Below are 19,782 nucleotides of genomic sequence, written 5' to 3'. Positions count from 1 at the left end.
GAGCAGCTTCTTTCACTTTAGGGAAATGTGGGTAGATGGTGTTCAGGACCACAGGAAAACAGTGAACTTCAGAAAGTGGTTAAGATCAAGGTCATGAGAAGTGGAAGCATAACAAGGGCAGGGAACAAACCCCGGAGATGATAAAGGTGATTTTTGGGGGGTGCACAGACACCGCGATCTGGATTGGTTTAGACCTAGAAGGAAGTGGAGACTGACCGGCCCCCCCACCTGGGTGGGGTCTGGCGGCAGCTCCCTAGCCAGGACCGGAAAGTCAGGCCTGCCATTGTGACATCCGCAGCCAGCTTCAGCTTTAGCTCGCGCCGCGGCGTGGGAAGCCCACAGCAGCGGCCCCGCAGAGGCGGGAGCGGGGCCATGGCTGAGGTGGCTGGGCCCACTGGTGATCCCAAAGCCATTGAAGTTAAAACCCAGCTGGGCGCCGAAAAAACCCTGACGACACCGCCCAGGAGGGGCCCGCGCTCGGTGCTCAAAGTCTCCCAGCTGTTGCTCCGAGCCATCACTGCGCACAAAGGGCTGACCCTTGCTGCCCTCAAGAAGGAGTTTGGAAATGCTGGCTACGAAGTGCGCAGGAAGTGCTGCCGCCCCTCGGGCGAAGCACCCAAGTCTGATGTGAAGGGCACGCTTCTGCGGGTCAGCGGCAGGGACGCCTCGGGCTACTTCAGGGTCTGGAAGACTCCGAAGCCCAAGAGAAAGCCAGGACGCCCGAGGTTGGCGGAGGGCGCGCGCTCTTCGCGGAGGAGCCTTCCGGCGCCGCGGAGCCCACGGAGGCGCAGCACGCATCGCAGGGCGGCCAAGAAGGCCAGGGAAGTATGGAGACGGAGCACCAGGGCAAACGCGAGGGTGCGGAAGATAAGGGCAAGAGCCAAGGACTCGGTGCGTTCCAGAGCCAGGGAGGAAGCGAGGGCTAAGGTGATGGAGGAGAGGAAAGGACGGACCCTGAAGGAAGACAACAGGCCTAGGACCCGGGAAGAGAGGAGCAGGCCAGGCTTGAAGCCCAGGGAAGAGAAGCAGCAAGACCAGGAGAAGCCGGTAAAACGCACCCTCCAGAAGACAACCTTGGTGAAGACTGACCGCAATTCTAGCAGTCAGGGGAAGACTCATGAGCCAAGGGCTGCCCGCACAAAGACTTCCATGAAATGTGAAAGTGCTCGGAATGCAGCCGGGTGCCTGTAGGGTGGGAGCAATTGCCCTTCATCCAGACACAGATGCCTTTCCTGTAGGCTCTAATCAGAGCAGCTCTCACACACTGAAGTGGACAAGACTATATACAAGACCTTTCCACTATATCGTGTCCGTTTTGTCTTTGCCGCACCTGGAAGAGTAAGGGCAAGGGTGGGTGTTGAGGTGAGACCTATAGGCGGGGCAGATGGGGTGAGGGGACAAAAAGATGTGGTGATTCTGCTCCTGCTTCAGGCCCCAGGCCAATGCCTTTCAGAAGGAAGAAAGAAAACAGGTAGAAGAAAAGCAGCCACTTGAGGGGATTAATGTTAGACACCCGGTCAGATCCAAATTCAGTTTTGGGGAGAAGGGCATGTAAAGAGAGAAGTAGGGGGCATCATTGGGACAAGAGAAGAGCAGGCAACCTTTATAGGATGAGTGGTTCCACTGACCCAAAATGTTCTTAACTGAAATTCCTTTAGGGAAAAAGGCCCTTCTCCCCAAGTGGATTGTAATGGGTTTGTAGTTTTTACCTGACTTGATATTATTTTAACTTTAAAACTTTCTTATTATGTTAATATTCAGCTAAATGGGTGTGTGTGAAAGCATTTAGCACAGGGCTTGGCACAGGGTAGGTGCCTGAGCGTTAAATAAGAGTATAAATAGTTTGTGATGATGTGATAATGAGCTATGACAGAAAACTCTACTGGATCAGCACTTAATGAGACCAGGATTCTAGTCAAAGTTCCACATTCTGACCTTGGCTGAGTTGTTACTTAACCGTTCATAGTCTTGGCTTCCTTCTCTAAAAAAAGGTTGGAATTGGGCTAGGATGGTTTTAGGGGCTTTTAAGTGTTAGTAAAATAAGACAAAGTATCATGATGTCGGCCTTGACAAAATGCAGTGAGGGAATTATCAACGGGGAATACTAACGAGAGGAAATTATGTATATTTATAGGATGCATATCAGAAATATAAGATGAGAAGGCTAGGTAATGAATAGCTAGATCTTTTACTTTTCTTAAAAAACAACATGTATTGAGCATCATATGCCAAATATAGAGCAAATGTATGATTTCTTTTAGCTCCAAATGTAGAGATTAAGAACAGAATGGGAATAATTCTAATGCCATAGGACAAGACAGAACACAGAAATGGTTCCTAGAGAAGTAAAAACATCAGAGTAGTTGATTCAAGGAAATGACTTTCTGTTTCCAGCTGAATCCAAAGGAATAGGAAGAAGGGAGACACTGGGAAGGTGCTTTCATTCTTGTAAAGAGGTGAGAGTGATGGTGGGAGGTGGAAATGTGTTTGAACAAGGTGGGAAGCTTTTTCAGTGTATATGACCAAGCTTTTCAGAGAGTGTGGTATCTTCTACAAGAGGGGAACAGGTATGTGTATTTACACACAGAAAGAAAAGGAAGGGAGGATGGAAGGAGGGAAGAAGGGAGGAAAGGAGGGAAAGAAAGCTTAAATGATGCTAATATTCACCTTCTCACACCCTTAAATGAGAATCACTGCTTTAAACCTATGCAAAGCTAATAGCAAAATGCTTGCTGTTGTATCTCATCTATAGATGATCTGAACTTTGAAATTTCCCCCTGCTATAATTAGATTTACTCTGCACTTGAATTGTCTGTGAATAGAATGAAGCAACCAGAATCAGAGACGAGGGAGCCATCTGAAAAAAGGTAGTGGGAAACTTTGTTGAACACAGAGCAAAGTTAATCAGATGTCCTTAGGATAGCCAGATGTATTGCCCCGTTATAGTCCTGGGAGGTTTTTACCTAAAGAATCAGATGGTCAAGAACTAGAAGCCTTTTCTCCTAAAATGGGATGAGAAGGACACTGGCAATTTTTTTTTTAGATTTCCTAAGAATCATCACAGTTCTATTTACATTATAATGATTTCTTCATTTAAGCAAACTTCCAGTCATTCTGGTCAGTAAATTTGACAAATGTATTAAGTGTCAGACCCTGACCATATGTAGCTATATATGGTCATTTCAGGTTATTTTCCATTGGTAAATATTAAGGTGGCTATACTCCAGTAAAATACAGGAAATGACTTTAGCTCATTAGCTATCCACATTATCTAGTTTGTAATGCTAGCTGGGTACTTCTCTGAAAGGAATTCCCAAGAATAGTTCATCTTATACCCAGTATTCATTAATGATGAAATGCCTGCAAGATTCTGGGCACTTTGCTGAAGATGGATAAAGCATAATCCCCACTTTTCACTGCTCACATTCTAGTGGCATATTTGGGTATTTAATTTTAGTCAGAGCAAATGGAACATCTCTGACCTCAATTCTTTGCTCTCCTTTGATCTCAACTGCCTAGTGCGATGATCAGAAAATTGTTGGACTTTAGATTTGTAACAAAGTTCAGATGCCCTCTAGCATCAGATATTCAATGGTTGTTGATAAAACAGTTAACAGGAATGCAAATGGCCCTTAAAAATATGGAGAAGGGGGATTCCTGGGTGGCGCAGCGGTTTGGCACCTGCCTTTGGCCCAGGGCGCGATCTTGGAGACCCGGAATCGAATCCCACATCGGGCTCCCGGTGCATGGAGCCTGCTTCTCCCTCTGCCTATGTCTCTGCCTCTCTCTCTCTCTCTCTCTCTGTGACTATCATAAATAAATAAAAATTAAAAAAAAATCTTAAAAAAATATGGAGAAGGTACCATTTTACTCATAAGAGAGATGCACACTAAAACAGTAAGATAACATTTTTAAAAATCAATTCAAAGGTTTCGAGAACCTACTCCATCAGTGAGGCTGTGGGAGATCAGACACTCACACACAATGCTAGTGAAAGTGTAAATGCAGGAATTTGTCTTTCACAATTACAAATGCAAATATCCTTTGACCCAGCAGAACCACTTTATCTTTCAGATGTAAGTACATTTATGAGAAGACTTATGTCCAAGGTATTCAGTGCAGCACTGCAGTAGCAAAAAAGGAAATAATCTAAATATAACTAGGGGGCTGGTTAAACAAGCTTCTGTATAGTGAAACTGCATGCAGCTGTAAAAAGGAGGAGAGTCTCTACGTAGTATGACAAGCTCCCAAAGATAAGTGAAAAAACAATTCCGGACAAGGAAGTATACCATACTATCTTTTGTGTAAAATGAAGGAAAATATATGTCTTTGTAATTGTATAAAACTCTGGAAAGATACACAAAAATTAACTGGTTCTGTATGGAGACGGGAAGGTGATGGGAACTGTAGAGGATATAGAGAAATTAGACTCTTTACTATCTCTTTTTTTTTTTGGTATTTGTTTTCAGAATCATGTAAATTGTAACTTGTTTAAAAAAGGTAAAAAATTCCACATAATTGTCAGTTGCAGCTTTTTCATTTATAATGTGGTTTGTACTTTTGCATGCATTGTTTCATTTTCACCTCAGTCCCTTAGATCTCAAGTGAAAAAGCTTAATGTTTGGAAAATGTGCACTTTGGAAATTGACTTTTAACTGTGCTCTCTTGTCTACATGCCGAATGGGGCCTCACCATCTACTCAGTAACTCTCCAAGACATCTTTTCTATGTAGGTAGAGTCAGGAGTTAGAATTTATGCCCACATTGAGTGTTTTAAAAATTTGAGGTTTCTTGTGGTGGATGGTGTTCTCCAACACATTGCAGGCTCTGTTTTCAGAGCATGCAAACATCTCCATGTGTCACTGGTCTCAAAACAGTAGTTCTCTCCTATCCCCTATTTCGGGGGAGCCCTGTGGAGACAAGGCTTTGTGGTTGGGCTGGAGATAACTCCATCTACAACCTAAATGTCTCGAAGGACAGGAAGACATTCTGGGAAATTAATATAGGGGCACCATGTCAGAAAGGGAGCTTTAAAAAGAGAAAAAGCCAAAGGATTTGAAAGAGAGAAACCAAAGACTGAGGGGGTGTCAGCATGAGGCCTTGGATGAGGCTGGGAAAAGCACTGATAGAAAGGAGTAAGGAGAGGAGGTCAGGATTTCAATAGACACCAACTGGAGATGGCAGAGAGAACAGGGGCCTCAGTGAACAATCACAGCTGTGTTTCTTTTCCCCCTTTTGTCAGCTCTTTGCCGCCGCCTCCTTTTTGGTTAGGAGAAAGACCAGATTTGTCAAGAGTATTACTTCAGGTGACTGGGGGAACTAAAAGTGAACACATGAGAACAGGGAAACATGAAGCACCAAGGTAGGTGCCAGAACAGCTGGGCTGGTGTTCATGTTCAGGAAGCTGCACAGGTGGATCATCCCCAAACAGTAGGCTCCAAGCTCCATTTAGGCAACTCGCATGGAGGAAGAGCAAAGCCTTTGGGTTGTACTCAAGGCCTGCAGAGGGGTTCCTTCCCCTCTTCCCCACACTCCATGAAGCTCCACAGGTGGAAGGTGGTGTCAGTGGATCAGAGGCTGGCAGTTTCATGCCAGCTCCCCATGTTTTCTCCCACACTTTTTTTCTCTTACCTTATTCTTTTGATACCCTCTGCCATGTTCCCATCCTCTTTATCCACAAAAGTATGTCTGGTGGACCCAGCTCCTGCTTAACCCCATCTGTGCATGCCTCTTCTAGCGCCCCCATCTCCAATTACTGTAAATTTGCCTAGGGGGTCAAGTCACATTCACCATCATCGCAGTCTCTGGACTCAGGCTTACCACTTTAAGGGTATCCCAAGAGTGGCATCTTCACTTGAATGACCCTGAGATGGAAGGCCTCCTTAAATTTGCTTCCTACGCCTTTACCCACTTTACCCTAGGCCTGGTCCTGATCAACACTCTGCTTCCCCCATTTCCAGGTTGGATTAAGACCAGCTAACTTGGGAGGGACATCTGGAAGCCAGGACACCAAGAGGGAAATGGGGAAGCCAAACTTGTGGCATCTCAAGGTTTATGTTTTTGGGAGTGGCAGTGAAGGGGCTCACGCATGGCTCTGTGACTTCCTCTAAAGCTATCTGGTGTCTCCCCAGCTCTGCTGCAGCTTTTTGATCAAGAGAAGAGCTGAGAATGAAAGGACATATTAGAAACCGCTAAGGATACAAACAAAGGTCCATCAGAGAGAAATTCATAGTCCATCAGAGGGAACCAAGTCAGACAACAGCTAGAAATCTGGCAGGCACAGAGCAGTTGGGCTGGATGGCATGTGGACACACACCTCCAAAGTTTCCTGTATGAGGGTGCCTTTGTGACAGTATCATGAGGCATGGCAGAAAAGTGGTGCCAAGGAAGGGCTCAGCTGAGGAACATGCTGAGTACAGGGCTTGTGGCTACACTTGATCTCCCAGGCTTAGAACAGCCAGTGCCTGGCATGTAATGAGCTCTCCAAAAATGGCTTATAGAATTGAGACTGATTCTCGGAAGCAAGAAGAAGCAGGAAGGGACTGGGTAAATCAAAGTAGCAAAAAGTAGAAATCCATTTTGGAAGTTACATCAAGGGAAAAAGAGCCTGCAGGGAATGGAGTGCAAGACCTGGACTTGGCGGTATAGACAATCCACTGGCCACGTTAGCATGTGGGGAGGGGTAAGACAGAAAGAGAGGAAGAGACGCAGAGTGGTGGGATGGCAGCTGAGCTAGAGGGATTTGAGGGAAGAAAGTTGGAAATATGAGTAATTGATCCTGCTTTGTAGGCTTAAAGCTGACAAACTGGACAGCAGGCAGAGACAGGGGGCTCATGATGGAACAGAATTGACTAGAAGCCTGAAGAGAGTAACTATGATGGAAAGAGGATAGGGAGTAGAAGAACAAATATCCTTGTGAAGGTGAGGCATTCCCCAGGCAAAACACAAATTCCAAACCATCAGAAAAAGAGAAATGGGAGAGAAGAGTGGAGAAGGAGCTCCATTTATTGGGAAATGGAGGTAGTGATTGGAAAGGCAAGAGAGAGACACCGTGAGGCCTGGAGTTGAAAACTGTAGCCAAGCTTCTCCACCTTGGGGAGAGGGTCTGATCACCTCCCCAAACTCCAACCTTTTGACTTTGGGAGAGCTCCAGAGGTGGTAGGTTTGTAAATATCAGTTCAGTATGTCCTCATGGATTTGGTTAGGAAAGGAGCTAGAGAAGGTAACAGAACCAGGGCCTGCAAGACAGGTTCCTTCCTGCAGCCTGAACTGGACAGTCTTCAAAGCAGGAAATGCATTTTTGACATAGGTGCTATGGTTTAATTGATTAGAACTCTACCTGGTAAATAGACTCTGGGTTCAAATCTCACTTGTGTCACATATTACTAAATGAGCCTGGTTGTCTCTTGTGTCCTGGGGACTCTCCAATGCTTCTATTGCTCTTGCCCATAGGGTAGGCCAAATCATAGTTGGGAATCCCTTTCATGGTACCTCATTGTCTCCAATACAATTATGAGGCTGGAAAACTTGGTGCCTTAAAAGCTGGGGAGAGCTGGCCTTACTCTATTCTGTGCTAAATGTTCACCTTGCATGCCTCCAGACCAACTTATTAGACCTTGAGAAGGAGGAAGTAACTAGCACAGGAGGACTATTTCCTTGGATGTTGGTTTTTCAGTTTTACATTGGATTTCCCTTCTTTGAGGTGTCTGCTCCTTTTTGGTCCTTCAGATTTCTGTACCTATGAACCCTCTATGTCCACTGTAGAAGCTCTAGCCCCAGTCTGTCACAACAGCTAGGTAGGTGCCCTACCATGGTTTCTAAAATTGTTGACTAACCCAGTCCTTTCACAGATTTAAGGGTGGGGACTCAAGCGAACCAGAAAGGAGGAGAAACTAGCCTTGAGGGGTTGCAGAAAATAAACCTGACAACAGGAACACAAAGATTCCCCTCCCAATTTGAATAGGATAAGGTACTACTGATTGAAGTGGAATTTGAATCTCCTAGCAGTGATTCTCAAACTTTGGCATACATCAGATATTCTGGAAGGCAAGTGAAGACTGATTCCTGGGCTCTACTCCCAGAATTTCTGATTCAGTTTGTTTGGGGTAGAGCCTGAGAATTTGCATTTCTAAAACAAGTTCTCAGGTGATGTTGATGCTGCTGGTTCAGAGACCACATTTTGAGACCTAAGCTCTAATATAGCACTCCAGGAAATTTTGCCAGCTCAGGATCACTAAGACTCTAAAGGAATAGATTTCTGTTACTACCCAGCTCCACTCATCCCTGTCCAGTGCACTCATCTGAAGAGAGGTGGAAAGAACACACGTCTTCTGGCATTTCTGGTTCTGAGTAAGGGCTCACCTTGCCCTTAATGGAAATAAGGAAACAGTGGTTTGAGTCCAGAAGTATAGGAAAGGAAAGGATTTTGTCACAAATTATTACCCTTTTAGCTCCCTGAAGATATAACATCATTTTGACAAGGGAAAAATTTTTCCTTCACTTCTATCAGAGTTAAGGCTTGAAATGTAAGTAATTCTGGGAAGAGCTAACACTTTGAGTTATATTATCTGGTATAAGGGATTCTTTGCAGACATACTTTGATGGGATAAAAAGGGAAGAATATTTGGGCCCTGAACAGGGTAAAGGCACCACAGAAGGAAAAGGTGATAGGTTTCTAAAGATGGACTTCCCCAATTTACATTTGTCCAGAGAGAACACAGACACAGTTGTGTGTTTGGTTTTTTGTTTTTTGTTTTTTTGTTTTTATTTAAAGGGGATAGGGTGGACATGTGGCAAAGCCAGCTAGGAGAAAGATGGGAGTTTGAAGCTGATTCCCTGTGGGAAAAATCTTCCAAATCTATTCACCCATCTAATGGCTGTTGCTTATTTTATTTTTCGTCCAAGGGAAGTGGTGTTGGACCGAGGTAGAGAAGACAGTGGTGTACCAGAAATGACCTAAAGGGATGTCCTTTCTGCAGAAAGCTCTTAGACTCTATCATGCCTTTCGTCTGGATGGCTGCACCCAGACTTTGGGGACTTCTCTTGCTATCCTTATAATTACTAAAACAGACCAATTGCTGGAGGTTAACATTTGGTTATTAAGATGTGTGATCTGACAGTACAGAGAGTCACTTCCCACAAGTCTTTAAAACAAGGTTTGTGAGGAGCTCAATTTGTCAGCATGTCATCTTTAAAAAAAAAAAAAAACAACAAAAAACAGAGTAGAATGTCAGCAATACTCTCCTAGTCATTAAAGACTAGACTCTGTCTTTATACCCTACTGCCTCTGATATCTTAGTCCTTAAAATATTTAGTGATCCTTGCCTTGTAATTTTTGACACAAATGTATAAATGACCATGTTGGGTCAGAGTAACTCCCTATGACCCTGGTTTAGTGATTCCATGGATGGGCTCTGAACCTGCTAAATATGTATATAAAACAGAGTGAATTTCTAATGCCCGTTTTTCTTAAAAGTGAGCTTCTGATTTTTATCAGAGTCTCATAAGGGTCTCTGATCTAAAACAGGTTCTGAACCCCTGCTTACATAGAGCTGATCTGCATTAATGAATGAGGCATAGTGGGAGGGTAAAAGAAATGGCATAGTCCAGTTTTACCACTGGAATCCAATACTCTCCTATTCCCTGGGGTACCTCCTAATATTAATCCTAAAATGCTCCTATTTCTGAGGACCTTAAAAAGGGCTGGCCATTTTGCTCTATTCGTAGGAACTTAAGCAAGAGAAGTGCATCCCAGGCAAAGAAGAAAGGCTCCTCTGTGTGGCAAAAGGGAGGTGGCAGCTGGGTTGCTCAACTCATATCCACTCTAAGAAGCCCGGTCAACAAAATGACCCTATTTTCAGCTCTATTTAGGTCCAGAACTCTGAGGAGCTGTGGTTCACCCAGTTTTTCCTAAGCAAATGGGATAATCACTAAACTAGATTGTTGCAGCTTACTTCCTTTTGCCTCTCTGGTTAATTCCACCAAATTGTGGTTAAGAAATAAGTATGTTAAGGAAAAACCAGAATGTAAGCATTAAAGAGAAATTATCCCACTTTTATCTGCTTTGCTCCTCTCCTTCCTAACCCCAAACTGCTCTTACATACAAGATAATTTTTAAATTATATGATTGGTATTAACACATTATCAATAAGGCAAAACAATGACCAACTCATCAACCAATAGATGCTAGAATACTTAGGCAAGTCCTGGAGTTAAGAGTCTTAGTGTGGATACCTTCCCAGAACTGGGAAGAAAACCCAATGCACTACCTCCCCACCACATCAGCTGAAAAGCTGAACCATAGCCATTTTCCCTAACATTCCGTTTCTGGGAGAATGAGATCCTTAAGAAAAACTGTCTCCTTGATGAGGCAATCAAGGTCAAATAAGAGTGATGACAACAACCTGCAAGCACTGTGATTCCTGTCCTAATTTTCCAGCACTAAAACAAGACAAAGAAACCCACTCAGCACAAAGCTTCTATATGCACCTTACTTGAAATCAACAAGAAACAGCTCACCTCACTGAGGATGTGTCTGTCTTTCTCCTCCTAGGCAAAAAGAATCTGTGGCCCAGAGATTCAGACCTATACATATATACCCACAGTTGTCTTGATCTCAGCAATACAGGGGAAAGCTTTATACCTCAACCCCCACAACTTAACCCATCACTTAATCCTTTCCATGAGGGCTCCCTTAATCGCTCAGCTTACTTCCTATCTTGAAACAAAACAAAAAAATCCCATACAATCCCTACTACCCTCACCCCCAGAAAACAGCCCCTAGAAAATCTAGCTTGTACAGTTTGCACATTGCATGCTCTCTTCAAAGACCCTGCACACAGATACACATAGACACATAAAGACACAGTCAAGAGGAGAGGGGTCTGTTCAAGGGGATAAAGTTTTTTTCTTCCGTGTGGGCCTGGGTTCCTTTGGGAGTGTAAGTCCATCTCAGCATTGTAGCGTGATCCCTCAGCTGGATATATGTATGAGGAAGATGAAGGGAGTCTGAATAAGGGAGTGAAAACGTTCTTGTTTCTATTTTTCAATAGGTGGGGGTAAGAGGTGTGATGTATATTTGGATGATCAGGGTAAGGATGATAGACCCACACAGGAATGAGGTCTGCCCCTCAGCTTTCATCTGGATAAAAAAGGAGGACTCTGGGTGCCTGATCACTATCTCTTTCCCGTTTCCTCATTACTCCCTAACCCAGTGTTCACCAGTGTGTTTCATGGAGTCACCAGTTCTGCGGGAGGTGAGATAGCAAGGACTCTGAGGTCAAACACATTTAGGAAACACTGCAGTAAAAGAGGCCTGACAAGTCTTTGCACACATACGTTCTCAGAGCCTTCAATATGCTAATATGGTCTTTCTCTCTATATACAGAGAGGATATAATAGTTACAGTATACAAAGGTGTTATTCAAATATTCAACTGGTACAGCATAGGCTCCAACCACTCAGGATGGACCGCAGCCATAAACTGCTGATTCTCAAGTGGTACCCTTGAGAATGGGCTTCGGCTGAATATCAGCATCGTTTCCTAAAAGTTTTGCCCAAAGAACTCCATTTTATGTGGAATCTCATAGAACTGGTGAGAAATGTTTGGCCAATGTTGGAACCTCATCTTTCTAAGGATGGAGCCAGGGTTCATGATTCTGGCCACTGGGGTGCAGGAGAGGGGCAGTTCTGGCAGAGACTCCTGGTAGCACCAGCTGCTGATAGATGTGACCACAGCTGCAGCAGAAACAGATTTCAAAAGATAGATGTCCCTCTGTCCCAGCTGCTCCGGGGACTTTGTCCCTGGTGGGTCAGCAGGTGCCTGTCCAGGTGATGTTTACGGCCAAAGCTCTTTTCACAGCGAGGGCACTGGAAGGGCTTCTCCCCAGTATGGGTCAGCCAGTGTCTCACCAGGTGGTGCCGTCGGCCAAAGCTCTTCCCACACTCAGTGCACACATGGCACTTTGGCACTGGGGGGGCACGCTGCCGTTTCCTAGCCCCCGGGCTCTCTCCAACCTCTTGGCCCTTGCAGGACTTGCCTTCCGCATGCACTCTCTGGTGGCTGGCCAGATGGGAGTTGCATCGGAAATTCTTGCCACACTCAGAGCACCTGCTGGGCTTGTCATGTAGGTGTGTTTTCTGGTGCCGGATCAGATGGTGTCTTCGCCCGAAGCTCTTTTCACACTTGAGGCAGCTATAGGGCCGCTCCCCAGTGTGTGTTTGCTGGTGCCTGGCAAGGTGGGAGCCCCACACAAACTGTTTCCCACACTGGGGGCATGTGTGAGGTCTTAACAGGGAATCCATCTCTGTGCTACATAGAAGGTTTGAGAAGCTATCTTCCTGAAGAAAAGGTGGGCCCAGGAGCATTCCTCTGGAGCCCCTGGGCATGGAATCCCAGCTCTCATCCTGCTCTGGGTTCCAGAGAACAGTATCTTCAGACACACTAGATAACATTCTGGGAGGTTCTGCTTCTAGTTCAGGGGTATCACCCTCGTGCTCACTTCCATCTCCTGTGGAGAAGGGAAAATACCAACCCCAAGAGGGGAGTCACAAGAGAGTACCCCAGGACCCAAGTCACAGGTGAGGTTGTCTGATTCCTGTTAGGGCCTAAACCTCACCCCACAAAGGCTGGAAGAACAGATTCTAATATTGTTCAAGACAGTGCAAGAAGTGTAGAAGTTAAAAGCCTTAGGAGGCAGATTCCCCAATTTTGAATCTCAGCTTTCCCACTTAGCTTCTGTAAGCCTTTTCTCTTCTGTAAAATGGCAATGATCATAAGATAGATGTTATAAGACAGACAGTATAATACCTGCACATAGTGAGCATTTAGTAAATGGTCTATGCTTTTATTATTTATTTATTTATTTATTTATTTATTTATTTATTTATTTATTTTTTATTTAAATTACTTCCATCTTCCTGTCTAAGCATAGATGGAAAGAGTTAAAAAATGTGCTGCAATCTTCATGGGCTGAGTGACCATCTGTCAGCAATACTAGCGGCACCCTGGAAAGCATCTCCACAATGAGTGGGATGTTGAATAATAACATCAGTAACAACAACAACTAACATTTATTGAGTGCTTATTATGTGCCTGGTATTGTTCTATTCTGTTAACATATTTAAGTCTCTCGATAATTTACCAATGAGGAACCCAAATGCGAGCTAATTACATTTCCAAGATTCCCAGGTGTGGTCCTGGATTCAAATCCACAAAGTCTGGTTTTAGAGCCTGCCTTCTAAACCTTTCTGCTACACTGTCTTGCCTTTGAAGAAAAAGATCTCAACTTTTTTGACTCTGTAACTCACTGAGTGGAGGAGGGATTGGATGGACACATAATGATGACACTCCAAGAGGGTTGAAGGCAGTGGCTGAAAGTGTATTCTAGGTGTTTACCTGTGTATGTGACCCTTAGGATGTCCCTCTCCTCCAAGTCCTGGGGGTCAGGGACCCATTGTTCTTCCCCTCCTTCTAGTTGAGAAAGCATGTCCAGTTTGGGAATTGGAAATCCTGTCCATGGGAAAGGAAAACAGAGATGTCAGTGAGTTCAATTGTAATTTTCTATTTCTGAAAAAAAGCTGTTTCCTAGATTATTCCTTGGAACTGGAGATAAAAGAAGGTCAGATATAGGCCTCTCTCCTGTCCCCATTTCTGTTAAGTTCCTCTTCTTTCTTTTAGAAAGTCATATTCTCTTCCCTAGTGTGTCTGTTCTCTTCCACTCAGATTTCAAATACTTCCAGCCCACCTGTCCTTAACTTTACTTAATTAGCCCTACTACAGCTGTCCTACCTCCACTCCCATTTTACCCTAGATGGCTTGCTGAGTTTCCAAGGACTCAGTTCTATCACTTAAATGTCCTTCTCCCTCTTAATTCCCAACCAAGAAGAGCCCAAAGTTCCCTTCTCCACAATTCAGCATTATTTTGCTGTTGTTTTTAAGAAATGACACCTCATTTCTATTCTCTTTGGATTAGCCCTAATGCTCTTTCTCTGGTAAAAGTGTAGACAGACTTCCAGCCAAGGAAAGAACCCTAGATAGATACTATCCGATAGTTCTGGAGCAGATGGCCCCATCTTCCCAGAGTATAATCTTTTAAAAGTGGCTAGGGAAGATCATGCTTACTTAGAGAGACCACTATCCCACAGTTTTCCTGCATGACATATTCTCCATAAAAGTCTGTCTGAGAAGGGTCCAGGCTCCGCCATTCTTCCTGAGAGAAGCACAAGGACACATCCTTGATGGTTACCAGGCCCTGAAACAAAATGTAGCATCATCTGTTAGTAATTGTTCCTTAAGGAAAATGTGATCCCAGTATAAAAGGCTGAAGTGGTAGAAGAGAGGGCATGAGAGCATTTAGGGAAAGAATTCCCCCAGAAGTCTTTGGGTAAGGCATATAGTTTTGGTGAAAGATAAATGGAGCAGAGGGGCGAAAGTAATGGTGAGTGAGTGAGGAGGATAATGTCTCTTGAGGAGTTTCCCACTTGAACCATGAAGTTGGAGGCACCATGAACTCATTACTCCCCTGATTAACTACAGATGTCTGCCCAGTCTCACCTCACTTGCCTCGTTCTTTTAATTGCAGAAACTGGGTACTAGCTTCCTCTTCCTCCACTTGACCTTTTCCTTTTCTATCAGTACAAAATCATATAGATGAAACATCTTTTTTGATCTCTACCCATCATGCCATATCTTTATCTTTGGAGACAGTATATAGTATAGTGGTTAGGATTCTCAAGCCAAATGACTCCTAGCTCTGCCATTTATTAGCAGTTTTGTCCTTACACAAGTGCCCTAATCTCTTCCTACCCTATTTTCTCACATGTAAAATGAGCATATTTGGTTTCCTCTCAGAGATAAATGGGTTAATATACATAAAGCATTTAGAGAGACACAAGCATGGTAAGCACTCTGGGAGTATAGCTACTACTACTATTATTATCTTTCCATGAGTTTCCTATTGCCTTCTGAATCCAAACCTATTTCCTCTCTCTGGCTCTGCCCCTCTTTACATCTTTCTATCTTCTCTCCTTTTCCATATGTTCCATTACCCACCCAGTCCTGTCTACTTTATGTTCTATCAAGCTTCCCTCAGGTCCTCTTTTCCTAGTCTTTCCAGATTTTTTTCTTAAAGAACATTAATAAATTGTTCTTAAAAGCCATATAGGAATGGCACAGCCATCCATTAAAAACAACTTAACCTCTAGGAATTCCCCTCTTCTTGTCATGCCTTCACTCACTTCACACTTCAAGGGTATTAATGAGCCATTTGGAAGGGGAAAGAATCTGTCCAGTTATAAGATGAAGATACCATTTGTGATCATGTGAGATAACAAATCAATAGGATGATGGTGAGCCTACAGAAAGGTAGCAGTGATGAGACCCTGGGAGAGGCCAAGGAAAACAGCCCACCTGTGATCCTGCTGCAAGAAGTGCAGCTGCCATCTCCCAATCTCCGGTGCTCCCCTCCTGGGGAATGGCAGGAACCCAGGGAGCTGACTGAGCTGGAGAGAAAAAAGAGGAAACGCTAGAGATGGACCATCCATCCTTTCCCAAAAAGGGCGCGATGGACCCCATGTCAGAGGAACTTAAGGGTCACATTTTCCTGAATCTGTATCCATTGGTAAAATTCAAATGCATACATAGAGTGGAAGAGATCTCCACTTAACATATTTTGCAAAGGTGTTAAGTGGTTTTTAGTAAAGCTTATTATATGTCAGCCATCTCCACTAGACTAGTTGTGGTTTGAATTTATATTATTTGAATGTAATTTTCACCTAGTAAAGTGCATCTTACTGGGTGTGTTCTCAACAGTAATAGGAGTTGTCACTTCCTTTGTCTCCCACATTCAATACCACTAACCATGCACTTGCAGCATGTGGAGGGAGTGATTATGCAAGAAATAGGAGAAGTGCAGTTTCATGATTTACAAAACCCAGGAACTCCTGATATTCCTGTGACCAGAGCCCAAGAAGAATAGACTAGTCCTGGTACTGGTTACAGTACTCAAACACACATATACACTCCAGGCTCTCACCCTTCTCCTGAAGGGACTGTGGATCCTCTTCAAGGTCACAGCACAGGTGCTCCAGTGGCCCTGGTGCTGTTCTCCATGGCCCCTCTTCTTGGCTTCCCCTTTCCACCTGAGGCTCTGCTCCATCCAGCTGGACATTCATTGACTCCCATCCTGTACCCAGGACTGCTGTCTGTTCTGAAAGCATTTTTGCTGCAAACCCAAATTGTGACCTGGAACAAATTCATTATCAGCTGTGCCCATTAAAAATGGAAAGAGGTGATATTCCTAAGGGAGTTACGGAGAACAGCCTGAGGGATAAAAGATGAAACCAGATAAGGGGAGCTTGATGGAAGATGAACTTTAAAGTTTGGTGTGTTCCAATCAACTGAGCCTGGGCCAAGCTTCTTGGAGGAACTAAGAAATGAGCAGGTGCTAAATAACAAAGTCACTAACAGTTATTTTGGGGACCTCATGGCAGAAACAGAATACTCTTGATGGCTGGAAGAACTTAATTTTTTTTTTTTAAAAGATCAATCCTGGAAATTCAAAAGGTATTCATTTAATTTCAACCACTCAAAATACAATAAAGTAAGTAATCTGGACACATGTAGGAATGGAATGTGCACGGATTTACACTCAACAAAAATGGATATAATCACATAGAAGATTTTCTGCCACAAATCTCATTCTCATCAATTAGTTCAGAATGAAATGATTACTATAGATAGAAGTCCTAGCCAAAGGTGTATGTGTGTGTGTGTGTGTGTGTGTGTGTGTATACAAGGAGCACACATCCCCTTTATAAGCCTGAACCAAATGACACCTCTCTTAAGCCTCAACAAAGAGACACAACCTGGCACTCTGATGCAGAAAATAAGAACTGGTAATAAATGTGGTAGAAAGACCAATAACTCAGAAAGCATGTGTAAAACTCCAAAGCAACCCTAACAGGAGAAATTGTTAGTCAGTAAGGAGTTGATGTCTGCTTGGGAAAAGTATAAAGGAAAAGAAAGCATTTGAACCAGAGTGGATAAAGGGGAAATAATTGATGCTAACATGACCTCAGTGTGTGAATTAATAGTCCTGTGAGCTGAGACATAGGAAAGAACCTGAGACATAGGAAAGAACCAGTCAGATCTCATTAGAAAAATATATTCAGTTTTAAAGAAGGGTATGAAGAAACCAGAAACCAGTATGGTTCATCAGAAGAAATAAAAGTGGAGAAAGGGATGGGAAACATGGCCATTGGGGATAAGTTAAAAACAATAGACATAATTTTCTCCTGTCTAGGGAAAAAAGCTGATAAATGATGTTACTAAGAACAAGAAATGGTTTATATCTCTTTATAGATCTATTTATTCTCTTGATTGCCAGAGAAGAGATTTAGGTTATACAAAAAACATTTTTTTTAGATATTTTATTTAGTTATTTGAAAGAGACTGAGAGTACAGTGGGGGGGGGGGCAGTGGGACAGGGAGAAGCAGACTCCCTGCTCAGCATGGAGATCGAGATGGGTTTCAATCCCAGGACCCCAGGATCGTGATCTGAGCCAGAGGCAGATGCTTAACCGACCAAGCCACTGAGGCATCCCTAGATTAAAAAAAAAAAAAAAAAAAATTCTTAACAATAATCCTGTAGTGCACGGGACCAGGTTGTGGGCTTTTTTTTTCTCCGGACATCTTGGAGTCAGAACAGGTCTCATGTGTTGTGACAAGGGGACTTCCTTGACTTCTGGCAGAGAAACAGTCTATGAGACTGCACAGAGTCCTTTCTGCTTGGCAACATCTTTTGTGTGTGTGTGTGTGTGTGTGTGCGCGCGCGCGTGTGATTTTTATTCAGTACTCAAGCAGTCAGAGCTAGTGAAAGCCTTCCAAAAACAAGTCAGAACCTTGGTTAACTATCCTGGCTCACTCATATCTATTCAGTAACACTTGCAAGAACCCAGAAGCCCACGACAGGTTAATGACCGATGTCAAGTTGTTGATTTTCTTGCCTATTTGTCTTTGACAAAAAGAGGTAGGTGGCAACCCTAAGCCCAATGCACAGGAAGGGAACAAATTATGCTTTCATCTCAGAAGTCCAGAGAAGTCTCGGGGCCTCATGGGAGCCTCCTGGACTGATTCCCAGCTTAGGAGGTTTCCTTTTCAGAGACTTCTCATGAGAAAGGAAAATTCCCAGTAAAGCAATAAAGGGAAACTTCCATTTTAGCGCTCTCTTCTGATTTCCAACCCCTGTGTTTGCTTCGCTTTTAACATATAAGGCGCTAATTCCCCTCTCTTCACTGGAGGTCTTCTTTGTTTCTCAAGCTCCCTTTGAACTCCTCCCTCAGGGCTTTACCTACAGTTAATGTCTGGACACCTGTCTCAGACTCATTTGTCCATCTCCCCAGCAGCACCGTCCCTGGATGGGAAGTTTCTTTCTGTGGAGCCTACAGGGCTCGCTGTGAGCCTCTCCAGGCCACTGACAGAAAACCTGTGGAAGTGCTGGCAAAAATCTCAGCAACAAGGGGGTGGGGACTTATCCTCACACAGCGTGTCCTAAGATGTTCACGCTCTCGGAGCCAGAACCCGGGCAGTCATGGGTGTCAGCCTAATCAGGTTTCTCCTGGCTCCAGGATGTTCCCAGGCCTACTGGAGTCTGGCTCCCAGGGCTTCCGTTTCCCACTTTTCCTCACATATCCGGGGGTCAAGGCACCTGCAGAAGGAAGTTTGTGCAGCGGCAGCTGTTGGACAGGGCCAAGGGGGTGTGTGACACGAGAAGCCCAAGGGCACAGGGACGAGTCGCGCTCCGCCGGAGAACCGTGCCCTGTGCCCCGGGTGGGGCTTGGGCGGGACGGGTGCCTGCTCCGGAGTAAGGTGGCTTCTTCCCCTCTTCTTGTCACAGTGCCCCTGGGCAGGGTCAGATTTCAGAGAATCCGAGGGAGGCAGAGCTAGGGCAGGGGAAGTGAGGTCAGAAAACAGGTTTCCCGGGAACCGGGGCAGGAGCAGGTCAAGAGAGAGGAGCCCCGGGGTAACCAGTGCGCGAGTGACAGCGGCGGGAAGCCGCGCGGCCTGTCAGCGACGCCGGGGACCGGGAAGCCGGGGCGCGGGGCGGGCCCGCGATGACAGCGGGGCCGACCCCCGGTTAAGGCGAGCGACCCGCAGGCCGCGACGGTCCTCCCGGCGCCGCGTGGGGGGTGACCGGGCCCCCCGCCCGCCGCCCCGGGAAGCCAGTCGTCCCTCCCTCCAGCCGCGACGCCCTGCGGCCCGGCCCCACTCACCCCGGTCGGCTTGGCCTGCGGCCCGCGCCTCCCTTCTGGGCGCCGCCTGCCCCTCCCCTCCGCCCTCCGCTTGGTGGGAGCCGGCGGCCGCGGAGCCAGCGACGGGCGGGGACGGCGGCCGGGCGGGCGCGGGCGGGCGCGGGCGGGCGGGCACAGGAAATCCCCGCCCGCTTCCGGGGCTCGGCGGCGGCGGCGGCGTGGGGGAGGGGGAGGGGGCGGGCCGCGGTCCCCACGGTCCCCGCGGTCCCCGCGGCCCTGCCCGCCCGGCCCGGACCTCGGCGCCCGCCCGTCCGCCGAGGACGCCGCGGGCCCAGGCGTCGGGATCCCGCCTTCGGCGCCCGCCCGCCCGCGCGCTGACTGACCCGCTCCGATCCCGGCCACTCGGCCTCCCACCGCCTCTGCACGCGGGACCCGGAGTTACCCCGACATCTAGTAACCGCTCGCCCTATGCACACAGTCGCTGCGAGAGCGAATCCAGGCGACCGGGTGGGTTCCTCGGCGCTGGACTTCG

The 19,782-nt window shown here is 45.8% G+C and overlaps 2 protein-coding genes across 4 annotated transcripts; one reads left to right on the top strand and one right to left on the bottom strand.

Moving 5' to 3' along the window:
* The first annotated feature begins 309 nt into the window (after positions 1–309).
* Positions 310–1,302, top strand: H1-7 (H1.7 linker histone). The gene has a single exon (XM_077870280.1). It carries the CDS (start codon positions 373–375, stop codon positions 1,189–1,191), a length of 819 nt encoding a protein of 272 aa, XP_077726406.1. The 5' UTR covers positions 310–372; the 3' UTR covers positions 1,192–1,302.
* Positions 437–19,423, bottom strand: ZNF641 (zinc finger protein 641). Of its 3 annotated transcripts, XM_077870278.1 has the most exons (7): positions 19,272–19,423; positions 18,707–18,941; positions 16,034–16,242; positions 15,409–15,500; positions 14,122–14,251; positions 13,396–13,509; positions 437–12,508 (listed from the first exon to the last, which is right to left on the bottom strand). In XM_077870278.1, the coding sequence occupies exons 3-7, from the start codon at positions 16,215–16,217 to the stop codon at positions 11,754–11,756; spliced, it is 1,275 nt and encodes a 424-aa protein (XP_077726404.1). In that variant the 5' UTR covers positions 16,218–16,242; positions 18,707–18,941; positions 19,272–19,423; the 3' UTR covers positions 437–11,753. The 3 variants fall into 3 exon arrangements, 2 of the variants coding, with proteins under 2 accessions (XP_077726404.1, XP_077726405.1); XM_077870279.1 differs by lacking the exon at positions 18,707–18,941 and having other exon boundaries at positions 19,272–19,421; XR_013363838.1 differs by lacking the exons at positions 437–12,508; positions 13,396–13,509; positions 14,122–14,251; ... (1 more) ...; positions 16,034–16,242; positions 18,707–18,941 and adding exons at positions 17,342–17,602; positions 18,540–18,706 and having other exon boundaries at positions 19,272–19,400.
* Positions 19,424–19,782: the final 359 nt, after the last annotated feature.

The sequence above is a fragment of the Canis aureus genome, chromosome 25, assembly GCF_053574225.1.
Source record: "Canis aureus isolate CA01 chromosome 25, VMU_Caureus_v.1.0, whole genome shotgun sequence".
In the NCBI taxonomy this organism is placed as follows: Eukaryota; Metazoa; Chordata; class Mammalia; order Carnivora; family Canidae; genus Canis; species Canis aureus.
Note: the sequence above shows the minus strand (reverse complement) of the source record. Positions and strands in the feature narration are given on the sequence as shown.

Excerpts from the sequence above, each read along its gene's own strand:
- ZNF641 (XM_077870278.1), bottom strand. The coding sequence starts at position 16,217 with ATGCTTTCAGAACAGACAGCAGTCCTGGGTACAGGATGGGAGTCAATG. Across the intron at positions 15,501-16,033 it reads ACAGTCCCTTCAGGAGAAGG|CTCAGTCAGCTCCCTGGGTT; the intron begins GTGAGAGCCTGG and ends TTTTCTCTCCAG. Across the intron at positions 14,252-15,408 it reads TTCTTGCAGCAGGATCACAG|GGCCTGGTAACCATCAAGGA; the intron begins GTGGGCTGTTTT and ends ATTTTGTTTCAG.
- H1-7 (XM_077870280.1), top strand. The coding sequence starts at position 373 with ATGGCTGAGGTGGCTGGGCCCACTGGTGATCCCAAAGCCATTGAAGTT.